General features: G+C 41.0%; 1 protein-coding gene across 2 annotated transcripts in view; it reads right to left on the minus strand.

The window, feature by feature from the left end:
• Positions 1–25,400, minus strand: part of TTLL5 (tubulin tyrosine ligase-like family member 5) — a 306,711-nt gene that overhangs the window by 53,465 nt on the left and 227,846 nt on the right. The window contains exons 32-33 of one of the 2 annotated variants that reach the window (XM_011949526.1): positions 13,206–13,288; positions 8,715–8,837 (exon numbers count right to left, since the gene is read on the minus strand). In XM_011949526.1, the coding sequence (XP_011804916.1) occupies positions 8,716–8,837; positions 13,206–13,288 (205 nt within the window). In that variant the 3' untranslated portion in view covers position 8,715. The remainder of the gene's footprint in view (positions 1–8,714; positions 8,838–13,205; positions 13,289–25,400) is intronic. The other variant, XM_011949527.1, reaches the window with a different exon arrangement.

Here is a 25,400-nt window from a genome sequence, read left to right on the forward strand (position 1 = left end):
TCAGTTGAAAATGCAGAAATCACCGGTCTTCTGTGTCACTCGTGCTGGGAGTTGGAGACTGGAGCTGTTCCTATTCGGCCATCTTGCTCCCACTCTCTAGGATTGATATTTTTATGCTTATTGCATTGATGAGGAAACTGAGGCTGAAAGAGGTTAAGTGATTTGCCTAAAGTTGCCAACTGGGCAGTCACAGAGCCCACACAGGTCAGTCTAACTTCACAGTTATGGATCTTTCTACCCTGCAATCTGGAATTCTTACAAAACTTAGCTATTGTTACTGACAACAACAGTGGTAATGCTCCATGGCCCTGTGAAGCAAAAGGAAGCCAGGAAGGTAACAAGTAAGGGTCGAGAGAACTTCGGTTTTGTTTCTGGGAATACTGTGCACATTTAAAATGTAACATATGACTCCAGAACCATGATGATAAATTTTACACAACACTCAACACCTGTCAGATCTCTAATATTAGAGTGTGGTGTTCAGTTTCAGGTACTATACAACTTAAGAGGAACCTAAAGAATTCATGGTGAATTCAGAAGATAATACAAAAGACCGTTCAGTGTTCAAAAGAAAAATCTGATCTGTGCAATAAACAATTCCAGTTAGTTAGGTGATATAGAGGGGGAAAAAAAAAGCTGAAAGCTAATGTGTTCCAAATAAATTCAATCTCATTTTAACTTTGTTCCGTTATAATGAGATTCTTGAATGTGGTCTAAAATGGAACATCTTCATACTGAAATCTATAATGTAACAAGTCATAGTAAGGTTGTGAATGTATAGCAGATGTTGTTATCTAAAGAGCAGTGATCAATCATTCATTATTTTACAGGAAGTAGTTTTACAATATTGCAAGAAATGGGATAGAAGTACCAGGTAATTTATAAGGAAGGTTATTCTGATTTTGAAGATTGTTTAATGGTAAAATGCATTATTTATGAAATATTCATTAAAAGATTTTATCTTCTGAGGTTAGGCATTTTAAATCCAAGAGAACAGAGGAGCCATTTTTCAGAAAAGTTTTACATATGTATGTGTTCTTTTCTTTAGGGTCTACAATACAAGGTAATGAAACATTTTGGGTGTTACTAGGGATTCAAGAAACATATAGATATTAATTCTGCTCTCAAAAAGTTTATGGTCTTATTGAAGAGACAGTTCACCCAAAAAGCAAGCAGTGATAAAAGATGACAACACCTTTGTGATATAAATTGTAGGTCTCTAGGAATTTTTTAAACGACAAGACAAATGAGTGACAGAGCGAGACTCATCTCAAAACAAAAACAAAAACAAAAACAAAACAAAACAAAAAACTTAACTGGACCCTTAGGAGATAAATTTTTTTTTTTTCCTTTTAGACAATCTTCCTCTGTCACCCAGGCTAGAGCGGCGCAGTGGCACGATCTTGGCTCACTGCAACCTCTGCCTCCTGGGACTGAAGCAATTCTTCTGCCTCAGTCACTGAGTAGCTGGTACTACAGACGTGTGCCACCACACCCAGCTAATTTTTGTATTTTTAGTAGAGACAGGGTTTCGCTATGTTGGCCAGGCTGGTCTTGAACTCCTGGCCTCTAGTGATCTGCCAACCTCGGCCTCCCAAAGTACTGGGATTACAGGTGTGAGCCACTGAGCTTGGCCTAAGAACAGGAAGAATTTGCATATGTAGGCAGGTATTCCAAATGTCAGTAGAAGAATAAACAAAGGCAGAAATATGAAAATTTACTCATTCATCTATTCAAGCAGAATTTCCTTTTCATTTTTGGTTATTTATTTTGTCACCTTATTATTTTTTGTTGTTGTTTTCTTAATTGGGATTTCTTAAGCCCCTACTACAGGCTGGGCACTGTGCTAGGCCCTAGAGTATCAGAGTCCACTTGGACCTGATCCTTGCATTCCAGGAAATTCCAAGCTTAGTAGAGGGAACAGTTAAGTAACCATAAAGATCCTAGAATGTTGTAAAAGCCATGACAGAGGTAATCACAGAGTTTTAAAGAGCAGAGTCAAAAGCATCTAAATCAGATTAACATAGGGTAGGGCTAGACAGGAGAAAAGGGGTTGAGGACAAATAGGAATTAGTCATATAGGCGAGGGAGGGAGCAAAAGTGGGGAGATGGTGCCTAGGCAGAGGAAACTGTGTATGCGAATCGAGGAGCAGACAATCAACATGCCACATGATAGAGAGAGAATACTGCTTAGCTGCCAAAGCTTTCAGGAGATGTTACCTCTGCCACCTGCTTTCCTCAGCATATATTAATAAATGCATCTTCAAACAGTAAGATAAAAGACCAGGTATCTGGATCCTTGCCTAACAGCACAACTAGTTTTTATCAAGCAATCAATTGAGAGAAGTTATATTTAGGATTGCCTAAGACACATGCAGTTCACCCCATCCTCTAAATAACTATTATCTTACCCTTGGATTATGAAGACCACAAAGAGACTTAAGACTATATTATTTTTGTCCCCTCACAAAACTGTCTTCATTGGCATGTACTATAGTATTTTATCTTTGTATAGTTCACCATGCCAAGGAGTAGGCATGTGAAACACAGCGCTCTATTGGCTTGTTGACTGAGAAGCTACTATTGACTATTTTTTAATAGTTCATTAGCAGTTGACTACTACTATATTAGGTGTCTTCTACATAGAGTATGTAAAATACTTCCTTTAGAATCAATACTAGGAAAAATCTTGACTTTCCCTGGAACATTTCTTCCTTTTTGATTGTGAGAACTATATACTCCAATTTATCATGTTTCCCTGTTTGCCCTGCATATTAGGAGACTTAGAACCAAATTTCACCTCAATGACAATAAGTTTATTTAGCCTGATATTTGAAAAATTCGAATTATCTTGTTTTTTGGCCCTGACTTTCCCTTTATATCTTGTTATTTTATTGCATGTGGTTTTATATTTTAAGACCCTATACTGGACATGAAAAGACTATGCTGTACCTGCCTAACTACAATCCCATCTGAAAAAATGGTCAGACATGCATACATTGGCAGCTTTGTATCACACAATCATACTACCCTAGTACCAGGCTGGCATCTGTCTGGAAGGCAGCTGCCACTCACTTTATTTAGGTCAGTTAAAGCCTGGGAGAGAGAGCCCTGCCCCCCAGGGGCACTTTGCTGGAGGAATGAATGGGAAGTATTCCGATTCTGTCTTCTGAAAACTGAATGTGGAAAAAAAAAGAGAGAGAGAAACAATCCCACAGAGAGAGGTCACATCATGAGTAGGGCGGAGCTGTCAGCCTAGACAACAATGGAAGCTGGCTGCGGAGGAGCCAGAAAATGACCGGACCATGGGGATGGGCTAACCCGAGCTGCCATTCAGCCAGTAGAGCTGCTGACTCTCTCAGCAAGGCTTCAGGTTTTCATGAGCTCTGGCTCTCGAGGCTGATTCCTCCCTGTGCTCATGCACAAAAACTTCCCTTCCAGAGGGAAACTGAGGGTCTCTCTCCTCTGGATCATCAGAAGGCTCTTGTGGACACTCAAATCCTCTGCATAAAGAGAGGTATAAGTATACATGCACACATGCACAATGATGATTAATTTTGGAGAATACTAAAAAGGATCAATAAATATAAAATGAAAGGCCTGTGAGTGGTCATTTTTCTGAGTTGTGATTTTGAAAATTCCATATTCCGGTATCTGATTAAAAACTATCAACAATTCATTGCCTAATATAATTTGAAGCTCATGCACAAGTTAAAAAACTCTCTTGTCAAATTCCAAAATATCTTCACTTGGGTTTGTCACAAGTCTTAATTTCCCTGGGAAACAAATTACAAATAAATAAAAGGGGAAGGAAAATACCTCCCTCTCACTTTTCGGTACATTAGATATTAAAAAAGAGTGATTCTTCTAACACCAAACAACTAAATAATACTGCTATAGCAGCTTCTAAGCAGCTGACTTTTTCTTCACCTCATCATCTTAAAATCAGGTTGGTTTTCTATTTTCTTCCCCATTTTATAATGGGGATAAAGGCTATGTTTTATTATAGCTAAGGCAAGTCCACACATTCAAGCTACTCCTCTCTGGTATCAAATAACTGCATAACCAGGGTGGGCGCGGTGGCTCACGCCTGTAATCCTAGCACTTTGGGAGGCTAAGGTGGGCAAATCACTTGAGGTCAGGAGTTCGAGACCAGCCTGGCCAACATGGTGAAACACAGTCTCTACTAAAAATACAAAAAAATTAGCTGTGCATGGTGGCGCACGCCGGTAATCCCAGCTACTCGGGAGGTGAAGGCTCGAGCGAGAGTCGCTTGAACCTGGGAGGTGGAAGTTGCAGTGAGCTGAGATCACGCCACTGTACTCCAGTCTGGCTGGGTGACAGAGTGAGACTCTGACTTAAAAAAAAACAAAAGAAAAAACAGAAACAAAAACAACCACTCACCCCCCAACAACAACAAAAAACCCTGCATAACCTGGATTCAAGTTTTAAGAGAAGGGAGCCCCTTGACACCTATGGTGCAAACTGGAAATACCTGCATGTTCAAAACACGAGAACAAAGGAGTAGAAGAGACTACTGTTTTAGTTTTAGTGATGCTCTTCATTTTGAGGACTTAAGGGAATCTGAGTCTTTATAATCACAATTTGAAAGAATAAGGGATAAAAAATCAATACAAATCATGCCAACAGGGCAATACACTTCAAGTCATCACTCTCCAAGCCCTGCCATTATCCACCTACACTTTTTGGGACCTGGTTCAAACTCCACAGATCAGGTAAGCAGAGGTGTAAATATTTCCGTGTGGAGAGCTTGCTTTTTCCAAAGACAGGTGTGGCTTAGCATGTCATTTTCTTTCTTTAGAAATTTCAGGAGCAATTATGCCCTGAGGATACGAGGACAGTAAAGCAAAGGTATGTGGCTATAAGGTGTGGGTTCACAGTGAACAGATCGATAACCTGGAGTGATATGTATAAAGACAGAAAGAAAGGCAGCCTCATGCTGGTTACTTGCCCAGTTCAGGACTGCAAGAATAGACTAGATCTTCCGCCCAAAGTGCATGGATATTACACAGGACCACACAACTCTGCAGCAAGATGCAGGGGTAGGCACAACTCTAACAATCCAGGCTGCCAGGCATTTTTTTCCAGGAGGTGTGTGTGCTTCTGTAATGTAAGTGTAATTTGAGAAAGGGGCCACTGTACTTCCCATGTCTCTTTATAACAAAGTAGTAATTGTTAACAACTGAAGAATCATCACTCCTTTCTTGGGATTTTGCCAGTTCAGCAAGAGAAAAATATCAATTTTCAGATGTTATCTTCTTTCATAGCCTATTTCTTAATCCATTTCAGAAATGGAGTTCTCTGGTTTTCTTTAAGGCCAATGAACCCCTTTTGGATGGATTCTTAGAAGGACCCCTATTTTTTCCCCCAAACTAAAAGCCAGGCTGTCTTCTTCCTCACTTCCAACCACATTGTTCAGCTATACTTGAGTTTTGTTTCTGAATGTAGAAACAGTTACTAAATGAAATGCAAGAGGCCTCAGGACAGGAAAGCGTGCACTTCAGTGGCTGACAGCCAGGTGATTTTGCCATGTAGAGGGATTCACATCCTTCTTGTGTGGCTACAGCCAGGTCAATGCCAGCAAAACACATACTGTTAAAACATCACTTGTGTAATACAGGCTACGGATGAAGTGCTATGCCCAGTTGCTTAGAACTGGGTGATGTAAACCTAATTCATGTTTCTTCCTGGTTCCTGGTATTACAAGTTAAAGGTATTTATCCTCTTGATGTTTGTTCTAAGAATGTACATGCTGGATACGGTATGGTGAAGCTGGTGTGGCCACAGTAGGAAAACAGAAACAAGGCTCGGAAGGAAGGTATTGTTTATTCTGACGGCTCCCAGGGAGGGGTCACTGCACACTAATCAGGGTCACAGTGAACTCATCAGTGTCAGTCTGGAGGCAGAAGACAGCAGTGGGGGGAAAAGCCTAGGTCAGAACCTTTGCTGGGGCTTCCACCAGGAAAGGCAAGGCAGGGCCATTAAACAGCTTTGGATTGGCTGGACTGGTTAGTTTGCATAATTCCAGGGGCTTCGGGGTATAGGGATGGTATCCAGTTGCTTGGTACCTGGCCCTGAGATGATTGAGGCAGGGGAAATTTTGGGTTGGTGTGTGAAAGTTTGATAAGGAGGTTGAGAGTAGGTACTTGGGACTGGCTGGTTTGCATATAAAAGGTGTGCTCATGGACAAGTTGTTATTACATTTAGGAATTAACTAGCCCTGTGAAAGGCACTCTCTCCCCTGGGTCTGCAAGGATCCCAAATGCCAGGGCACTAAGAATACAGAAAATGGCCAGGTGTGGTGGTTCACGCCTGTAATATCAGTACCTTGGGAGGCTAAGGCAGGTGGATTGCTTGAGCCCAGGGGTTCGAGATCAGCCTGGGCAATATGGGAAAACCCTATCTCTACTAAAAATATGAAAAATTAGCTGGGCATCATGACACATGCCTGAAGTCTCAGCTAGTCAGGAGGCTGAGGTGGGAGAATCGCTTGATCCCAAGAGGCGGAGGTTGCAGTGAGCCGTGACCACACCACTGCACTCCAACTTGTGCAACAGAGCAAGACCCTGCCTCAAAAATAAAAAAAAAAAAATACAGAAAATAAGAAAATATAGTTAATATAATTAGCCCTCTGATGAACAAATACATAATCTAAGAAAACAAAGAACAATGTAGGTATGCAAATATGACACTTGCCCTGGGTAGCATACAGGGGTCATACACAGGCTTTGCTCCTAATATCCTTCGGCATAGCTCCCTCTACTCCGTTAAGGACAACTGATGCTTTTCTCAGTTTTATAAAACATGTAATGCAAACACAACTCAAATTCTCTAACCTGACTGCCTTTCCAAACCCACATATGAAGAGGTTCTAGGACTGTCATGGCTGGTGATGACATTTGTTTGTGATTATGGTTGAAGGGACCTCTGCTGTCTACCCTGCATTTGCAATAAAAAGAAAGCATGCTTTAGGTGATGGGCTGAGACCTGTGGGGTTCTGCCTCCTCACTTTGTAAATGACCTAATTCTTCTGCTCAAGAGATGCAGCCCACTGCCATCGGCCACATGCCAGGCTGGTAGGCCTGCCTCTGCAGCTTCCCAGCAGTGACGGTGCACCATAGGAGCTGGACTTCTGAGACCCTCTGACCCACTGTGTCCTCTTCATCCATACACACATGCTGTCTCATTGCCTCAGTCAATCACAAAGCATAGCATCAGCCATCCCTAGCTTATACACAGCTCAGGCTCAGCAGGGCTGTATCTGCAACAGAGAGCAAAATGTTGAAAAATGGGCTGTTTCCCAAGGCTTCTTTTGCTGATCGTCCCATTTTGCCGTGTAATGTTCAGGGTGGATTGTAAAGGATACTAATGAACGAGGTTCAAGGAAAGTGATATTATAACTGTGGCAGGTCCAAGTATCACAGTCCTAGAAGCGGATGGACATGAGTACTTCTTGGCAGGCCATCAGTTTAGCTTGGAGCTTGATGTCACATTCGTTCTTCTGGCTGCCAGTCTCCTGAGGGAAATACTGACCTTCTTGCTTTAGTCTTCTATATTTTACTAGTTGTTCATCATTGGACAGGCTGCTTAGTATCAGAATTAAAGGGCCACTGGCTAAGAATTACCAATAGAACTCTGGTTGTTTTCAGTGTCTCCGGTACATTTTGGTAGATGACCAAGCCATGGATTTGGTGTTCCGTTCTCTCTTCTCATTCTTTTCTGGAAAGAGTTTAGATGGGCTAGGGAAAGATATTTGCAGCTTGCTGATCCAATGTAAATGAATCCTGTGGTGGGTAAATAATTTTCCTCTCTCTTTTGCACTCCTGGGGTATTCTGATGAATAATGCTTCTCAAATAAGTTAATAAATATTCCCCCAGAGGTAAGAAGAGTATTAGCCTCGTGGCAGGTGAGCCATTAATGCTTTAGTGTGCAGGGCAGAACAAAGAGGAAAGAATTACCAAAGCCTTGAAGTTTCGCAGAATTTTCTGGAAAATTTTGAAGGCCATGGTTGGGAACAAAATACTGATGGCAGTGCTGGTGAAGTGTGGAAACAGCTTCACAAAATTAAGTTAGACCATGCCTTCAATGTGTGAGCTTTTTTTAGTTGGATGGAGGATGAGGTTTATAGTTTGTTTTGCTGCTAATTATAGCATATGTTTATTTAAGTAACTCAGCAAAAACACAATTCATTAACCTCACCAAAATTTGAAAAAAAATATGTTCCCTCCCTCCCTCCCATAATCTGAAAGTCCAGTTTATAAATTCTAGTCTAAAAGCCTTCTTTAATAATAAATATCCATTCTCTTTGGCAACTACTGCAACTTGACCTTCAAATCTCATGTTTTCCCATATATTATGTTATACTTTGTGATAAATCAATTATGGTTTTAGTTTCTTTATTTGAACTGTCTCAAAATCCTCATATTTTTAAACAAAAGCCTCTAGTAATAGTTTCTGAGAAAGTTCTTACTGCCACAGCACCACCTACTGGTAGACCATTATAGGAGCAAACTATTTGGAGCTCAACTTTGACCCAGTTTTGGAGCGTCCTTCTAAGCTTTGGTTTATAAAGCCCCAACTTCACTGTCATTTTGAGAAGCTAGACCTTCTTTTGGTAGCTACTAAGTCTCTTGCTGTAGTATAAAGTCAGCAAGTGAAAATGATAAAAATATGCTCTTATTCTTACTGTTACCTTAAATTGGCCCTGACTTCACCGACTTTGATTTTCTCTGTCCTATAACTCTAGCAAGGGCTCCAGATTGTGTGGGCAAGGGTTTGGATCTGGCGAAAACAACTTGGGGAGCGTCCAAAGATCCTGAAAAATGGAAAAAAGAATCCCTATTTAACACTACGTTTGATTTTGGCCCAAAGGACACAAGGTAAAACCTAAAACTAGGTTAAGGGGATCACTGTCCCCCCAGATACCGCCACCCCACTTCCTGCCAAATTCCAATTCACAGTCTCACTTTTGCTTTCGAACAGCGTAAAAGTGGGTGATCAACCCAAATTCTTACCCCTCTGGCTCTGGAGAGAAAATCTCGGGAGCAATCAGGGGGATAGGACACTCCTTATTTTCAGTTTTATGCGATTATACTCCAGATCCACCCAGGAGCTCCAAAAACTTTACAACACATGGTGAAAAGAGTAAGAATCTGATCATGAAAATAGGTCATTCTGTTGAGAGCTGCCAGGCAAGTAATTTCACTTGAAAGTTAAAGTGACATCTAGATCCTTAGGTTTTTAGCTCCACGGCGTTTACTATATAATAATGTTCCTTTCTCTTGTTGTCTCAGGGATCCAATGAAGTGGGCAGTTAGAATCACACTGATGTGCTGTTGCCCCATCCCCATCCAAAAAGCAAAAAGCTATAGTGCATTTTACTAGGGCCAGAAACAGTGAATATTTAATAAGGACACTGCTCACTGCTTGCAAATGAAATCCATCATTGATTTTCTAAAGGTGGTAAGGTCCCTTCCACCAACTGCAGACTAGTAAGAGCTTAAAAATAAAAGGAGGGAGAGGTTGGGCTCCAGAACAGGAAAGGCTTAGGCAGAAGCTAAGGGGCAGGGATGAGGGCAGCTGCTGTGGCTTCAGACTCCTACAGTAATGGTAGTTTACATTATCAAATCAGCACGAGAGAAATGTCAGTTATCTAATCTGTTGCTCTCTGCTATTTTAGTTTACCATCACCACTTCAGAACTCAAGAAGAACACCACAGTTATAAAGAAGGAAGGCCAATGACTCTGGCTTTGGGCCAAGAGCTCTCACTCCAGCTTCCTTCTCAAGTTTCCGTATTTGCTGACTCTAAACCTTCCCTTCCATAGCAAACTACGAATATAAAGCCTGAGGTTGGAAAGTCAAGGAAAAGCCACATTCATGGAGTACTCCAGGCACTTTGCTAGGAGCTTCCAATTCACTATCTCATTTAACGTTCATAATACCAAGAATGCCATTAAGCCACCATCAACAGGAAAGGACTCTGAGTTGTTTTCCAGCAGTGCCCTGGGATGAACCACTATCTCATTCAGACTGCTAGAGAAACACTCGCACAGCCGAAAGCCTGGCTGGCAAGACTTACGGGAAGAGTTAAAGAATGAGAAAACAGGCTTCTGCTATAGTCATGGACTCAATATCATGTTTAATGGATTGAATTAACTGGACCAGATGGGCTAAATACCTTTCAAAGATGGTTCAGGGATTCCTACACAGGCACACACTTACCAGGTCTCAGGCAGAGGTATAAACTTTTAGACTTATTATGAGAGTTATTCTTCTTTCTTGTGGGTTTACAGAAAAATGCTGCTACTAGCAACCTAATCTCCTTTTTGTAGGATATCCTTCTGAACCCCTAGAATGGCTTGAAATCTACTTGTAATAGAGAAAACAAATGATTTGCAGTTCAAACGTTGGTGTGCCTGGCAGTTACTTACTAGTTGTACAAATAACTGTAATAGATTCAGTTACTAATGCTGTGAAGGTAAAATGTTCATTGGGAAGTATGGAAAATGCCTGAAGCTTACTATGTCATGCACCTCAGTGTTTCTTTAACTGAGGATCAGGAACACTAGAAAAATCAGAGTAGAAACAAACCCAAAAAGTTCAGAGGCCCAGAGTCTCTCGGTGACAAAAGCAGTTAAGTAATAAACTACCTAAACAACGTAAGAATGATCTGCTTGTTACCATAAGGTAGAATCAGCAGGGAAAAGTCACTATGAGAAGCCAGCAAGAAATACAACTTCTTTTCCTTGCTCTGTGGTTTCATACTGACACCAAGTTCAGTATGAGTGCCACAAAATCTTCTAAATAACTTTACCAAGAGTCAGTAAACACTAATTCACGGTCAAGATGCTGCAAGTATGACCCAAGTTTCCAACTGGCTCAGCTGGAGTGCATGCAAAGTTCAATTCAACACTTAATTTATCAATTAGACACACAAATGAAGTATAGTCAGGGATCTCCTTGGGTCTGTGAATCTTTCCAGCTGAAGCAAACTTGAAGCGCCGAAGGGAGAGAAGTTCTAACAGGTTATCTCACAGAAATCCCTCACACTTGGCCATGATTCCCTTGTGCCATTACTTTGCAGTCCGTAACAATCCCAGGTGAAAGTTTACTTTCTTAAAAATATAGTAACCACCATGTTCTAGTAATTCTTTTTTCTTTTGGAGGAGTGAGGTGAGTAGATACCCATCAAGTATTTCTTGAATTCAGGCTCTAAAATTTTCAGTGGAGAACAAATCCTTATACTCCTATCATACTTCCAGGGATCAGTGTGGCTGGGGACTGGGGCATGAGCAGGGAGTGGAAAGAGAGAAGGTTGTGAGGTAGTAGTGGCCTGGGTGTAGTTACAGTAGTTATAGCACCTTCCCTATATACTTCTTCATTTAATCCTCATTATAAGCCTATGAGATATATATAATTATCCCCTATCCCCAGGATGTAGTCAAGTAACTGACTGCTTTTTTTTTTTTTTAATTAGAGGTAGGGTCTTGCCCTGTCACCCAGGCTGGAGTACAGTGGCAGGATCACAACTTACTGCAGACTTCAGCCTTGAATTCCTGGGCTCAAGTGATCCTCCCAGCTCAGCCTCTTGAGTAGCTAGGACTACAGGCATGTGCCACCACACCTGGCTAATTAAAAAACATTTTTTTTTTTGTAGAGATAGGGTCTCACTTTGTTGCCCAGGCTGGTCTCAAGGGATCCTCCTGCCTTGCCCTTCCCAAGCATTGGGATTATAGGCATGAGCCACTGCACCTGGCCTGAGGTTCCCAGAGATCTTGTAATCATTTTAAGGTGTATGATGTCAATCCCTGACCCCTAACCACCCAGTCCCCTCCTCCTTAAAATTCCTCAATGACTCCTTATTGCTGTCAGGGCAATGACCAAGTTCACTGCATGGCTCATAAACTGGCCCTGCTACCTTGCAACCTTTTCTCTTTCTACTCCCTGCTCATGCCCCAGTCCCCAGCCACACTGATCCATGGAAGCCTGTGGAACACAGCACGTTTTCACTCCCCTCTGGTCTTTGCTTGCACTGTTCCCTCTTCCTAGAACTCCTGCCCATGCCTTCCCTCTCCTGGCTGACTCGTCCACATTCCAGTGTCAGCTTCGATGTTTTTCCTCTAGGAAGCTGTACCCAGTCCCTAAAGATCTGGGCTCGACTGCTTAGGTTCAAATACCACCCCACCGCTTACTAGTTGTGAGACTTTAGATAAGTTTTATAATCTGCCTGTGCCTTTATTTCTTCAGCCGTAAATGGGGAATATAGTTTCTACATTATGTGCCTGTTCAGTGAACAAGTGAGTTATTACACATAAAGCATTCAGAACTGTGTCTGACACATAGCAAATCCTCAGTCAATGTTGTCTGTTGTTATTCTGTGTGTCTCAGGCATGCAATAATACCCACTTTGCAGCACATTCCCTGCTGACTTTTCTATCTCCTTGAGTCTTTAGGTTCCCTGAGAGCAGACTGCCTTGTTCACCCTGTGTGCATCTCAGTGCCCAACACGTTATTTTCTCCAGAGTAGATACTCAATAATAAATACTTGTTCAATTGAATCGAAGGGTTTTCTTTCCATTTTCTGACTTATCAGTGCATTTTTATTAATTATTATTCATAGAAAACTATCTCTGGACCAACACCGCCTAACTTATCTGTATGCACCTACATTGAGAGGCTTTAGGCTATCAGTAACAACCTGTCCACGGACCATGGCATTGGCACAACACGTAGATCAAAGAGCAGAGCTCCAGTTCTGCATCCACGCACAACTTTCAACAAGCCCTCAACTTTCTGAGCCTGTTCCTCATGTGGAGGGGATAAGATCAAACTCACAGGGCTGTGTGAGAATTAAATGAGAGATAAAACATGTGGAAATACAACATAAGCAGTGAAATACCAGTCAATATGGGGCATTTTTATTAAATGCTGCAAATCTGATAGCATTTTACAAGACTGTGAGGTTTCATTTACCCCAAGCTAGTTCCAGAAAATGCTTATTTTAGGCTGCCAAGATTATTTTAAAGAAGCATGTAACAAAAATGCCCATTTGCCAATGTTTTAAGAGGCTGGATGTTTCATTCTTTGAACTGGGGCTCTCTTTGGAGGCAGAAGAGAGAATGTGCCAAGCCCAACACCTTCCCTGTCACCTATCCAGCTGCAGAAGAGCTGGTGCCCACTAACCTGTGGAGCTGGTGATGGGCACAAAGGCTGAAGGGTTAAGGCTGCTTTGGAGTCCATTCAGCTGCGCATCTGCGGAGGACCCTCTGAAACACAAAGGAGCTTGGTCAGACCTGCAGGCGGAAAGGTGAGATTAGGCGCAGGCCCTCTGATGGCTTCGCTTCTTGCTTTTGGTGCTTCTTCTCCTGTGGCTCATTCCCTCGCTTCCTTCAAGGCTTTGTTCAAATGTCACCTTATCAGAGAAAACTATGAGCAACCTCCACACTTCTGAAATAGTATATATTTTGAGATTTATTATTAATTTCTTCCTACTGAAATGTAGCATCATGAAAGCATGGGCCTTCATCATTGCTGTGTCTTCAGTGCCTAGAATAGTGCCTGACACATAACAGGTACTCAATAAATAGTTGTTTATTGAATGAATAAATTATGTTTCTGGCATTGACTTATATAAATCATATGAAAACACATTTTTAAAAAAGCAAGTCTCATGTGGAACAGTGGTTTTCAACCGGGGAAGTGGGGAGGGAGAGATGATGCGTCCCTTGAGCCAACCGGGGACATCCGGCAATGTCAAAACATCTCTGGTTATCACCACTGTGGGGTGCTACTGACAGCTAGCCGGCAGAGGCCAGGAATACTGCTACGCATCCCACAGCACACAGGAAAATGCCCCAAAGAATTATCTACTCCATGGTGTCAATAATCCCGAGATTGAGAAATGTACATAGCATCTCCCCTCGTGCCAACTTTGACAAGAGATACGACAGAGTATATTTGATTCTTTGGAAAGAGGTTCCCGAGCCACATGTCTCAGAAATCCTAGAACTGGTCTGCTTGCCTACAGCCCAAGTCAAGCCTCCCTGTTATAGGCTCTTACAGCTCTAATTCTTTCTTTGCATTTTTCAAAATTATAATTATGAAACTGTATAACTGGTTGCTTAGTATCCATCATCCTTGCTAGAATGTAAGCTCCATAATGAGAGACTGTATTGGTCTTATTCACTGCTGTTGCATTTTGCACACATCAAATATTTATAAATTTTGTTGAAATATTTGTAATATTTTTGTTGTATATTTATAATATAATATTTTTGTTGGGTCCATCTGCCTTGATTTTAGTTGATGAGTAAAAGTTGTACCTGGGAGATCAAAGCTTTCACATGCTCAATTCTTTGTTTTTGTTGAGCAACATCCAATCCAACCTTTAGTATCTCTCTCTCGACACTATTTTTCCAGTCATTCATTCACACAAGAAATATTTATTAAGCATTTCCTGTGTTCTGTACTAGTGAGGAGAGACACAAAAGCAAATACATAAAACACAAACTGTGTGCTAAGTGCTAAAGAGAAAAAGCACACAGTGTTATGAGAACGAGGCAGGGGAACCTGGTTGAGATGATGAGGACAGTGGTCAAGGATGGTCTTTCTGTGGAAATAAGATTTCAGGGGAGTCATGAAGTTAGGAGAGGTAGGCATTAGCTAGGAGGAGGCAGAGGAAAGAGCGGTTCACGAGGAAATAGCATATATAATGGCTCTGAGGCAGAAAGGGGCTTGGAATGTCCTAGGAACTTTTGAAGACCAGCTAAGGGGATAGGATAGGGGTAGGGATAGGATAGGGGTAGGGATAGGATAGAGGTGGGGATAGTCAGGCAGTGTTTGCTGAACGTCTTTGACAGGAATGACCTGAGGTCACTTGTTAATCACACAGCTTTCCAGGTGGGCCTGGGGACAACGCCCCAGGTGATTCATATCATCACTGGCTAGTAGGTAAAGAGGAAAGTGGTATAAGGTGCACCTGGAGAGTCAGGTGGCGTCTGAGGTACCCACATAGTCCCCACATCCCCAAAAGAGGCATGACGCTTAAGAAGATTCCAGCCCAGCATTGGTGCAAGCACCACACTGTCTTATAGCCCCTCCCCTCTGGCAAGCAATTTGGGGCCTACCCTCTCCTTTCCACTTTCATTTTGAGGACAAGGGAGCCACAGAGGCAGGAGAGAAAGGAGCAGAAGGCTTCTCTCTTTTCCCATCAACCTCGGCCTTGGAGAGCCACATCTGAAATCCTCATGCATTTTATTTCAGCCCCTTATGGGACCCAAAAACTCTCCCAAAGCATCTGTAGCTGTCTGCTCTTTCATGTCCAAGTGGAAAAGTTCTGGAGAGCCTAAGATAAGCTCTTTCCTTTACAGAAGTTAAAAACCATTAGAGCCACTGTGCTTGCTTTAGGAGCAGCTGAGTGGAGCAAAACCCTGGGCTGGTCTCAATTTCACAAAGTATTAGTGGTTTAAAAAAAAAAAGCAGGGAAGAAGCCGGCAAAATCTTTGGGTCAGTAGAAGAAACTGGTAGTGAGTAATAGAAAACTGCCTGAGGGATTAGAAGAGTCCCTGGGGGGTTAGACTGCATGAATTCTGGGTCCCTAAAACTCTTGAAACTTTTCTCTCTCCTCTCTGGAACCCCCAACCCACCCTTCACCTTCTTAGGCTTTATCCTGTTCCTTTCCCAAGATCCTCTAACGCTATGGCCCCTGGTTCCCAGTTTCACTCACTCTTCCATCCTCCTCCCTCCCATAAACTCCCATCAAAGGCCTTCAAGCCACCACAGATTCAGAATTTGAACATTTCTAATGATTCTACTGTTTCTAGCATAGAGTCCCCATTCTCCCTGTGATGTAGAAATGTGTCCACAGCAATCCAAGGGGAAACTCTTGAGTGAACTTTTCCATGGAAACACTGGTGCACAAAATGGTTTAGGTCTGTTATTACTACTTTAAGCACATTATGGGTAAATATGCTTTTGTTGTGATAACATCATTTCCTTGGGAAAATATATTCCAACTTCTGGACAACCTTCCTCTAAATGAGAACTTTTGAAACACAGCTTGTCTAGAGCCTGTATGTCAATTTGCACTTGCCCCTGCAATGATTCTTTGTTGCTTTCCTGGGAATACATGTGTTTTAGGAAATATTTATATCGGGAGTTACGTTGGGAGTAACACCTGGATAACAGGACCTACCTTATAAGATTTTGAAGATTAAGTAAGATGGTGAATATAAAGCACATCTAAGCAGTGACTGGTGTTATATCATGGACAAAATATACTTTACCTATTAGTAGCAGTATTGTCATATTTACTTAGGAACATTGCTTAACACTCTCTGCATTCACTATAAGTCTATCTACATACAGAAATATCAAAATGAATGACTCACTAACTCCAACATCAGTCTGGAATATTAGTGCTAAACTACAGAAGAATGGCCATAGGCATTCTGAACCTGGAAGTTAACAGCAATTTGCTATTAAAGTTACAAGGTAATTAACTGGCAACCTATAAGACAAAAATCTCATAGTAAAAATTATTCTTAAGATCCCTTAGGAAGAGATGTCACATTTGAGATTGACAGGTTATCTCTTAATAAATCTAATATGTACTTTTCTGCCAGTGTCAGAATAATTTGTTCAACTGTGCACCAAATGAAGTAGGTTTGTATTTAGAAAAGTAGGCTTGTATTATGGGATCATGTTGTATAAACTATGTATTTTTATTTTTTTGAGACAGGGTCTTACTCTGTCACCCAGGCTGGAGTGCAGTGGCACAATCACAGCTCACTGCAGCCTCAACTTCCTGGGCTCAGGTGATCTTCCCACCTCAGCCTCCCAAGTAGCTGGGACTACAGGTGTATGCCACCATGTCTGGCTAATTTTTGTGTTTTTTGTGGAGACAGAGTTTTGTCATGTAACCCAGGCTGGTCTCAAAGCCCTGGGTTGACACGGTTTGCCTGCCTTGGCCTCCCAAAGTGCGGGGACTATAGATATAAGCGACTGCACCTGGCCTAAAACATCTATCTTTAAGCATGAGAGTAACAATGCAGTAGGATACTCTTTCTATTAGAAAGGCCCATGGGAACTGCAACCGACTGACTGGAGTGACATTTCTCTCATCTCTTCCTAAGTGTAAAATCAATTGGAATCACCCACTTTATTGAAATTATAATCAATTTCTCTCTGAATAGCTGAATGTATAAAGTTAATTATGTGTTTGATACAGCTTCATTATCTGATGTTCTCTGGTCATAGTACACCAGAATATAAAGAAGTGGCTAAAGATGAAGTTAGAAAAACTGGAGTTATAGCAGTATCAAGAGTTTGACAATAAGAAATACTGAAAAGATGGGACAAAAAGGTGCCATTAACTTTACATCACACAAAAGTTAGAGTTCAAATATGAGGACAGTGATAGATGTGAATATCTAGTCCTTAATTGTTCTTCCTGGAAATGGCGCAACTGTCTGGGAGATGGGAAGCTGCTTGATGTAAAGGTTGAGAGTAAGACACTTACTACAATCTCAGCTGTGGTAATGGTCTTATTTAGGTTCCTCTCTGAGGATAAACTGTCAATGATTATTAAAAACTGCTTAAATCAGGTGTGGTGGCTGATTTAAGCACTTTGTAATCCTAGCACTTTGGGAGGCTGAGGCAGGTGGACCTGAGGTCAGGAGTTTTGAGACCAGCCTGGCCAACAAGGTGAAACCCCATCTCTATTAAAAATATAAAACTAGCCAGGCGTGGTGGCTCATGCCTGTAAAACCAGCTACTTGGGAGGCTGAGGTAGGAGAATCACCTGAACCCAGGAGGCAGAGGTTGCAGTGAGCCAAGATTGCGCCATTGCACTCCAGCCTGGGTGACAAGAGTGAAACTCCCGCTCCCCCCGCAAAAAAAAAGACTAAAAACAAAACAAAAGAAAACAAAACGGCTTAAGAGTAGGCTGCCTGATTAGTTTAGCCACTGAAAAACTATAATAAGAAACGTGACCACATATAGTAGCAAAAAAGAATTTGAAGAACTCAATGAATAGTCGCATGCTCCTTTCTATGAAGGCAAAATTTTCCTTGGGACATGTTCACAGCTGGCAGCTAAAGAGTTTCCTTAAATATTACATGTACAGTTCCTAACCCTGAATTTGACTCACTTGCTTCACATCTACCTACTCATCTCGCCTCTGCCATTTTTTTGAGGTCTGAGAAAGCACCTCACATGAGCGTTATTCCTACTCTGAGGGAACAGCTCTCCAGAGCCTTTCAAAGAAGTTGTTCAATGATGCATTAAAAACAAATAATATCCTTATAAGATGAAATGCCTGTATTTCATCTTCTAGGGATATTACTCCCTGTATTAATTATTTTGAAAAATTTCTTCTAGTACAAGTCTCTAAGGAATATAAGTCAATCAAATGGCTGGCTAGAAATTCCACTGGCATCAAGACCATACCATATAGCCAGCCTATAAAACTATATAACACACATATATATACACATATATAAAACACAGTCTAGGAGGGTTATAATGAGCAATATCCCCACTATCCCTTTTGCTGGTAAGGTTTCCGACATGCTTTTTCGTGGATCTTCATTTCTTTATTTGTGGTTTCCTCTGTTCTTCTTTTGCCCATTATTTTGATCAGTGGAAACTTTTCTGAAAGTGATATGCTTTCTTTAAGGTCTGTTTTGTTCATTACTTCACAAGGTTGACTGTGGTTTGCTGCTATATTATTTCTGTTTGGGTTCTTTTCAAGGCTTTCCACATCCCCAACACAGGGGTACTAGTTTTCTATTTCAATGGTTTAGTATAAGTTTATCTTGGACTCATGCCACCACATCAGAGATGACCTTTCTGTAGAAGAAAGGACTCACAAAAGGAAAATGCTCAAGACTTTACAGGAAGAGCAGAGCTACAAATGGCTGACCTTACCAGGGCTGTGGCAAAACAGACATGGCTGCATCTGTGAAGGTCCTGAAAACAAACACCCCCAAACCTGATCGTTTTTATAAAATACAGCGATAACCAATCTCTTTCAATTCCCAAGGAAAAAGAAACAAAACAAAATAAAAAATACATACCCCGACTTTTCCTACCAAACATTTACTCGTAGATTAAGTATCCTGCAACTTTCGACATATCCACACACTCACACACACACACAGACAGGTATATGCTGCCTCTTCCTTTTATCTCTCAGTGTAGGGATTACGATTCTGAAATTGAAGTTAATGCTAATCCTTAGAAAATAACAATTAGAACATTATTAGTTAGGGTCAGGTTCCAAAACCAAATCATGAAACATTTAGTGAAGTCAACTTTCATGCAGTAAAGGCACATAGGACTCCATTTTATAAATATACTGCATATTATCTATTCCCCTGTGTTTCTGGTTATAGTCCTTTTTCATTCCTGAGTAGACCCTTTTATCTTTTTATTCATTAGTCTTTCCAGAGGCCATCCTATTACTTGTCAATTTCATTCGCTCCTTCAACACATATTTAATGACCCCCTGCATGTGCCAGATACAGTCTGAGGCACTGCTCTCATGTTCTGCCATGTGCCCAACTGTTCTAGGAGATTTCTGTGTATTTTTTTCCTTTCTATATTTTATTTTATTTACTTATTTTTGAGACGGAGTCTTGCTCTGTTGCCCAGGCTGGAGTGCAGTGGCACGATCTCAGCTCACTGCAAGCTCCGCCTTCCGGGTTCACGCCATTCTCCTGCCTCAGCCTCTGAGTAGCTGGGACTACAGGCGCCTGCCACCACGCCCGGCTAATTTTTTGTATTTTTAATAGAGACAGGGTTTCACCGTGTTAGCCAGGATGGTCTCGATCTCGTGACCTTGTGATCTGCCCGCCTCGGCCTCCCAAAGTGCTGGGATTACAGGCGTGAGCCACCGCGCCCAGCCCCTTTCTGTATTTCAATTAGTTTACTCTGTTGTCCTTTCACAGCTTTTCAAATTAAACAATTAACTCACTTATTTTTAATCCTTCTTGTCTTTTAAATAAATGCATTATATTTTTGAGTGCAGTTTTGGTTATTCCACAAATTTGATGTGTAGTACTTTTATAGCCATACAGTTTAAAATATTTTATAATTTTCATTATGATTATCTCTTTAATGCATGAGTAATAGGTACTCTATTTTTTTTTAATTTCCAACACATGGTTTTTTTTTTTTAAAAAACCTCTTTTTATTATTTCTAACTTAAGTACTTTGTGGCTGAAGAGTGTGAACCATTTGATATTGATATTTTGAAGTGCATGGAGCCTTCATTTGTGACAGAGTATGTGCCGAATTTTTAGAAACATTCCAGGTATACTTGAATACCATTGAGTGCAGGAGTCTATGCATAACTGTAACTGCTTTTCCGGCTGTGAGCTATGATTCATAATTGGGCTGTAAAATGAATTTCGGGGCTCACTACCAGCATTAAAAAATAGAAGACAGTATTTTGTGAAATTTTAATTTCATATATACACATACATATAGATAGGTATTTTTACTGGGTTGCATATAAAATGCTTTTTCTTTTTTTAGATCATTTCGCCTATGACACAGCCCTCAGGAAGTCCTGAGAACATGTGCCCCTAAAATGTATTTTTTATTTTAAGTGCTGGTTCAAAAAGATGAAAAGCCTCTTGTTAAAGCAATATGTTAATTCTGTATTTCAAATATTCAAGTCCTCAGTAATTTTTGAGTTATTTGTTACTGACAGAAGTAAATTCAAATAAATTACCCGCTAATATTAATGATTTGCTAGTTTCTCCTTATAATTTTGTCAGCTTTTGATTTCTATAAGTTTATGATGTTAAGTGCATACAAGTGCTTTTCTTTATTCCTCTTAGTGATTTTTGCTTCCATTTTATCTGATATTAACATTGCTATGCCAGTTTTCCTTCTGATTAGTATTTCATAATTGATCTTTTCCAACCTTTTATTTTCTACCTTTTCTTGGGATTTATGGATGTCTCTTTTATGTAGCAAATAATTCAACTTTTTAAAAAGATGCAATTTGATCATCTCTTTTTTAATGGAAGAGTTTAATCTATCAACATTTATTTTGATTATGTGCATATGTGGACTCATTTCTATTATCTCAGTTTTTGTTTTCTATTTATCATCCTATTCCTTTGCTTCTTTTTTTTTTTCTGAGACAGAGACTCACTCTGTCGCCCAGGCTGGAGTGCAGTGACGCATAAACTTGGCTCACTGCAACCTCAGCCTCCTGGGTTCAAGAGATTCTCCTGCCTCAGCCTCCCGAGTAGCTGGGATTACAGGCATGTGACACAACACCTGGCTGATTTTTGTATTTTTAGTAGAGACGGGGATTCATCACGTTGACCAGGCTAGTTTCGAACCCCTAACCTCAAGTGATCCACCTGCCTCGGCCTCCCAAAGTGCTAGGATTACAGGCGTAAGTCACCGCACCCAGCCTCCTTTGCTTCTAATTTTCCTACCTCCCATGAATTAATAAAGTATCTACATTTCCCTTTCCCTGCTCTGTTGGTTTGAAAACTATAGGCTGCCTCTTAATTATTTAGCTATTTTGTCCTAAGTGTAAAGTCATTCAGTATTTCTGTCCTGACCTCAAAGTTGACACAGACCCTTATCAACTAAACACTCTAGGTCCCTGTATCTTGTCTTTGTTATCTCTAAACGGTTTTTGTCTTCTTAAAGACCAATAATTATTTTTATAGTCATTACCATTGATCGCAACACAAATGTGATTTCTTTTAGTAGGGAACAACAGCAGCTGCAGAATACAACTACACTGACCAGCAGACATTGGACGCCATATATGTCAGAGAAACATATTATCTCATTTAATCCTAAGAACAACTCCAAGACATAAGTAATATTTTATAGATAATGAAACAGAAGCTTAGAGCTATCTCTAGAAAAGTTAATTAAGCCAAGAAACCAGGATCCGAATCTCATTTCAAATTCCAGGCTGTTAACAACTGTACTCTACTGCCTCCCATACGCTACTCTACAAGGCATAAATAATGAGATCATTGTTATGTAGTGATCCTTGATGCATATGACTTGACATAGAATACCATGTCACCACTACCACTGCCATCACTATCTCCTCCACCACTTCCATCTCCACCATCACCATGCCATTTGCTGAGAACTTACGAATATAAGCTATCTCAGGCGCTGGGAACGAGCTTATCTCCTCTCAGAAACAAACCATGCAAGCAGAGATCTTATCTGTCTTGTCCACTGGTGTTATCACTGGTGTCTAGGGCAATGTTGAGCAAAATGGACATTCAATATATATGTCATGAAAGGGTGAAGACAAGGTATCTGTCTTTGAGAGAGCTACAGAAAGCAGAATATATGAAAAAAGGAAAAATAAAACAAGGAGGTAGATGGCAGAGTCAGCTGAGGAGGTGAGGAAGGGGCAGCTGGGAAGGATGCACCAAGGCGAGACACTAAAACCGAATCTTGAATAAAAGGCAGGACTTAGGTTCAAGAGGCCTAAGGGCACTCTGCAGAGATGACATGGGTATACAGGAACAAAGAACGGGAAGCATATGTGTGGAGCCATCTGTGCAAAGCGGTGATAGAGTATGAAGAAGGCAGGAGACAGGAGAGAGGTCATATTGCAGAAGGCTTGAATGTCAGAGTCAGGACTCTCAACTTTATCTTGTGGGCACCTGGAAGCCTTCAAAGATTTCGGAAAAATGGGCTGGGTGCAGTGGCTCAGGCCTGTAATCCCAGCACTTTGGGAGGCCAAGGCGGGCAGATCATGAGGTCAGGAAATCTAGACCATCCTGGTCAACATGGTGAAACCCCGTCTCTACTAAAAATACAAAAAAATTAGCTGGGCATGGTGGCAGGTGCCCGCAGTCCCAGCTACTCGGGAGGCTGAAGCAGGGGTATCACTTGAACCTAGGAGGCAGAGGTTGCAGTGAGCCGAGATCGCACCACTGCACTCCAGCCTGGGTGACAGGGCGAGACTCCGTCTCAAAAAAAAGAAAAAGATTTCATAAACATGGTTTAGAGAACTACTTTGGAGATGATCTTTAAAAGTTGTTTCCTGGGCCTACTCATGTATTTCTTTAAGAAGAACCAATTTAGACAGCTTGAAAATTTCCACTTGTTCTATGTTGTAGTTAAGTCTTCTTTTTCTTCAAGAAGAACCAATTTATACTTGATATTTTTCAAAATATTATCTTTCATCTACTTTTTAAAATTGTACATAGTGTGCACAGTGTTCTCATAATTTTTCACTCTCCTATATCTACTTTTAAAGTCTTTCTCTTATTTTTACTTCTCTTATTTTTCTGGCAGAAGTATGTTTATTTTCTTCTTCTGGGTTCCCCTGACCCAAGTTAAATAAGATTTTGAACTTAACTAATTTTATTGCTTGCTTTTCACTTTATATTACTTTTCTTCTTAATTTCCTTGTCTGTTTTTCTTAGCTTTGTTTTATGGTTCCTTTTCTAACTTCGTGTGATAAAAGCTTACTTCAGTTATGACAAATATGTGGCCTATTCACCATTCTCAGCATCTTCCCTGTCTGTGGCAGATGCTACTAACCTATCAAAGCACTCTTTTTTGCTGAGCTCAGGGAAGTCCTCACAGGTCTTTCCAAAACAACACTGGGCAATCAGCTGAAGCCAATTTATCTATTGAAGCCAATTTACCATTTGTATCTTAGTTAATTTCTTTTTCATCTTTCAGTATTTTAGTAATGAAAATGATGAAGATTATGAATTTACCTTTGAGTACATCTTTGACTCCCTCCCTCCCTCCTTCCCTTCCTTGACAGACTACCTTTGAGTATATTTTTGCCTGACTTCCTTCCTCCCTCCCTCGCTTCTTCCTTTCCTTCCTTCTTTTTTTTGAAGAGTCTTGCTCTGTTGCCCAGGCCGGAGTGCAGTGGTGTGATCTTGGCTCACTGCAATCTCCACATCCCCCAGGCTTGAGTGATTCTCATGCCTCAGCCTCCCGAGTAGCTGGGACCACAGGTGCCATGCCACCACGCCTGGCTAATTTTTGTATATTTTGGTAGAGACGGGGTTCGCCATGTTGGCCTGGTTGGTCTAGAACTGAACTCCTCACCTCCAGTGATCCCCACCTGCCTCGGCTTTCCAAAGTGCTGGGATTACAGGCATGAGCCACTGCGCCCGGCCTTTATATTTAATATCTCATTTTAGTGGAAAGTGGTCTGAGACTGAGGCATGTATGATTTCTACTTTTTGAGGATTTAATTGAAACATTCCAGTTTAGAAAACTATTCCACAGGATCTCTGTAGGGCACAAAGTTATATATCTATTGATTTACTCTTATTAACTAACCCCTTTCTGTCCTTATGTTGAGTCTTATTTGCCTATACTACTGGCTATTATTTCTATTCTCTTTTTGTAATTTGTTATTTTAGGTTGAATCTGTCTTTTCTCTCATCATTTTCGAAAATCTTTGTATACTTCTTCTTCAAATTTTTGGCATTTGTCTTTTAGTTTGCAAATTCAGTTTTCTGCAGTGGCCAATTTCTATTTACTGTCTTCAGCCCAATTTTTCACTTAGATAGTTCTCATCTCTGTGCAATCCTCCCTGACTGCAGGCCCCTTGCTCCTTCTATATGATAGCTTTGTCTAGTTCTCCACACAGATGCTCTCTACTCTTACATTTTGTTAAGAATACACATTAGGTATTTTTTAAAATGTTATTATTTCTTGCTTAAACTCATTCCAGAGGTAAGAAGCCTCTGAATCTTCTCCATGAAGACTTCTTTTTTTTTTTGGAGACAGAGTCTCTCTCTGTTGCCCAGGCTGGAGTGCAGTGGTGTGATCTTGGCTCACTGCAATCTCTGCCTCCCAGGTTCAAGCAATTCTCCAGCCTCAGCCTCCTGAGTAACTGGGATTACAGACACACGCCACCACACCCGGCTAATTTTTTGTATTTTTAGCAGAGATGGGGTTTTACCATGTTGGCCAGGGTGGTCTCGAACTCCTGACCTCATGATCTGCCTGCCTCAGCCTCCCAAAGTGCTGGGATTACAGGCATGAGCCACCGTGCCCAACTGAAGCCTTCTTTTAAGCTATACCACCTATTCCCAGGCCCCAAGATTTTCCAGTATTTGCTCATCCTTAAAGAAGGTCTAAATCTGCCAAGGGCTTATATTCATGGAGAAACTGATGTGGATGGATTCTATCAGAGGTTAGCATAAATTCCTGCCAAAATCTTTTAAAAAGGGGTTTTCATACTCAGGTGAAGGAGGAGGGAAGTGAGGGATGGGAAATATCCAGCAATTATATTACAATTTCAACAACCATTTTAACATCCGAGGAGGCAGGCACGAGAAGTCAGATTTTAATTAAAATTATGCCAATAAGAATCAGCAAAGGAAAACCCATCAT

Source organism: Colobus angolensis, unplaced genomic scaffold (genome assembly GCF_000951035.1).
Source record: "Colobus angolensis palliatus isolate OR3802 unplaced genomic scaffold, Cang.pa_1.0 Scaffold3, whole genome shotgun sequence".
NCBI classification, from domain to species: Eukaryota; Metazoa; Chordata; class Mammalia; order Primates; family Cercopithecidae; genus Colobus; species Colobus angolensis.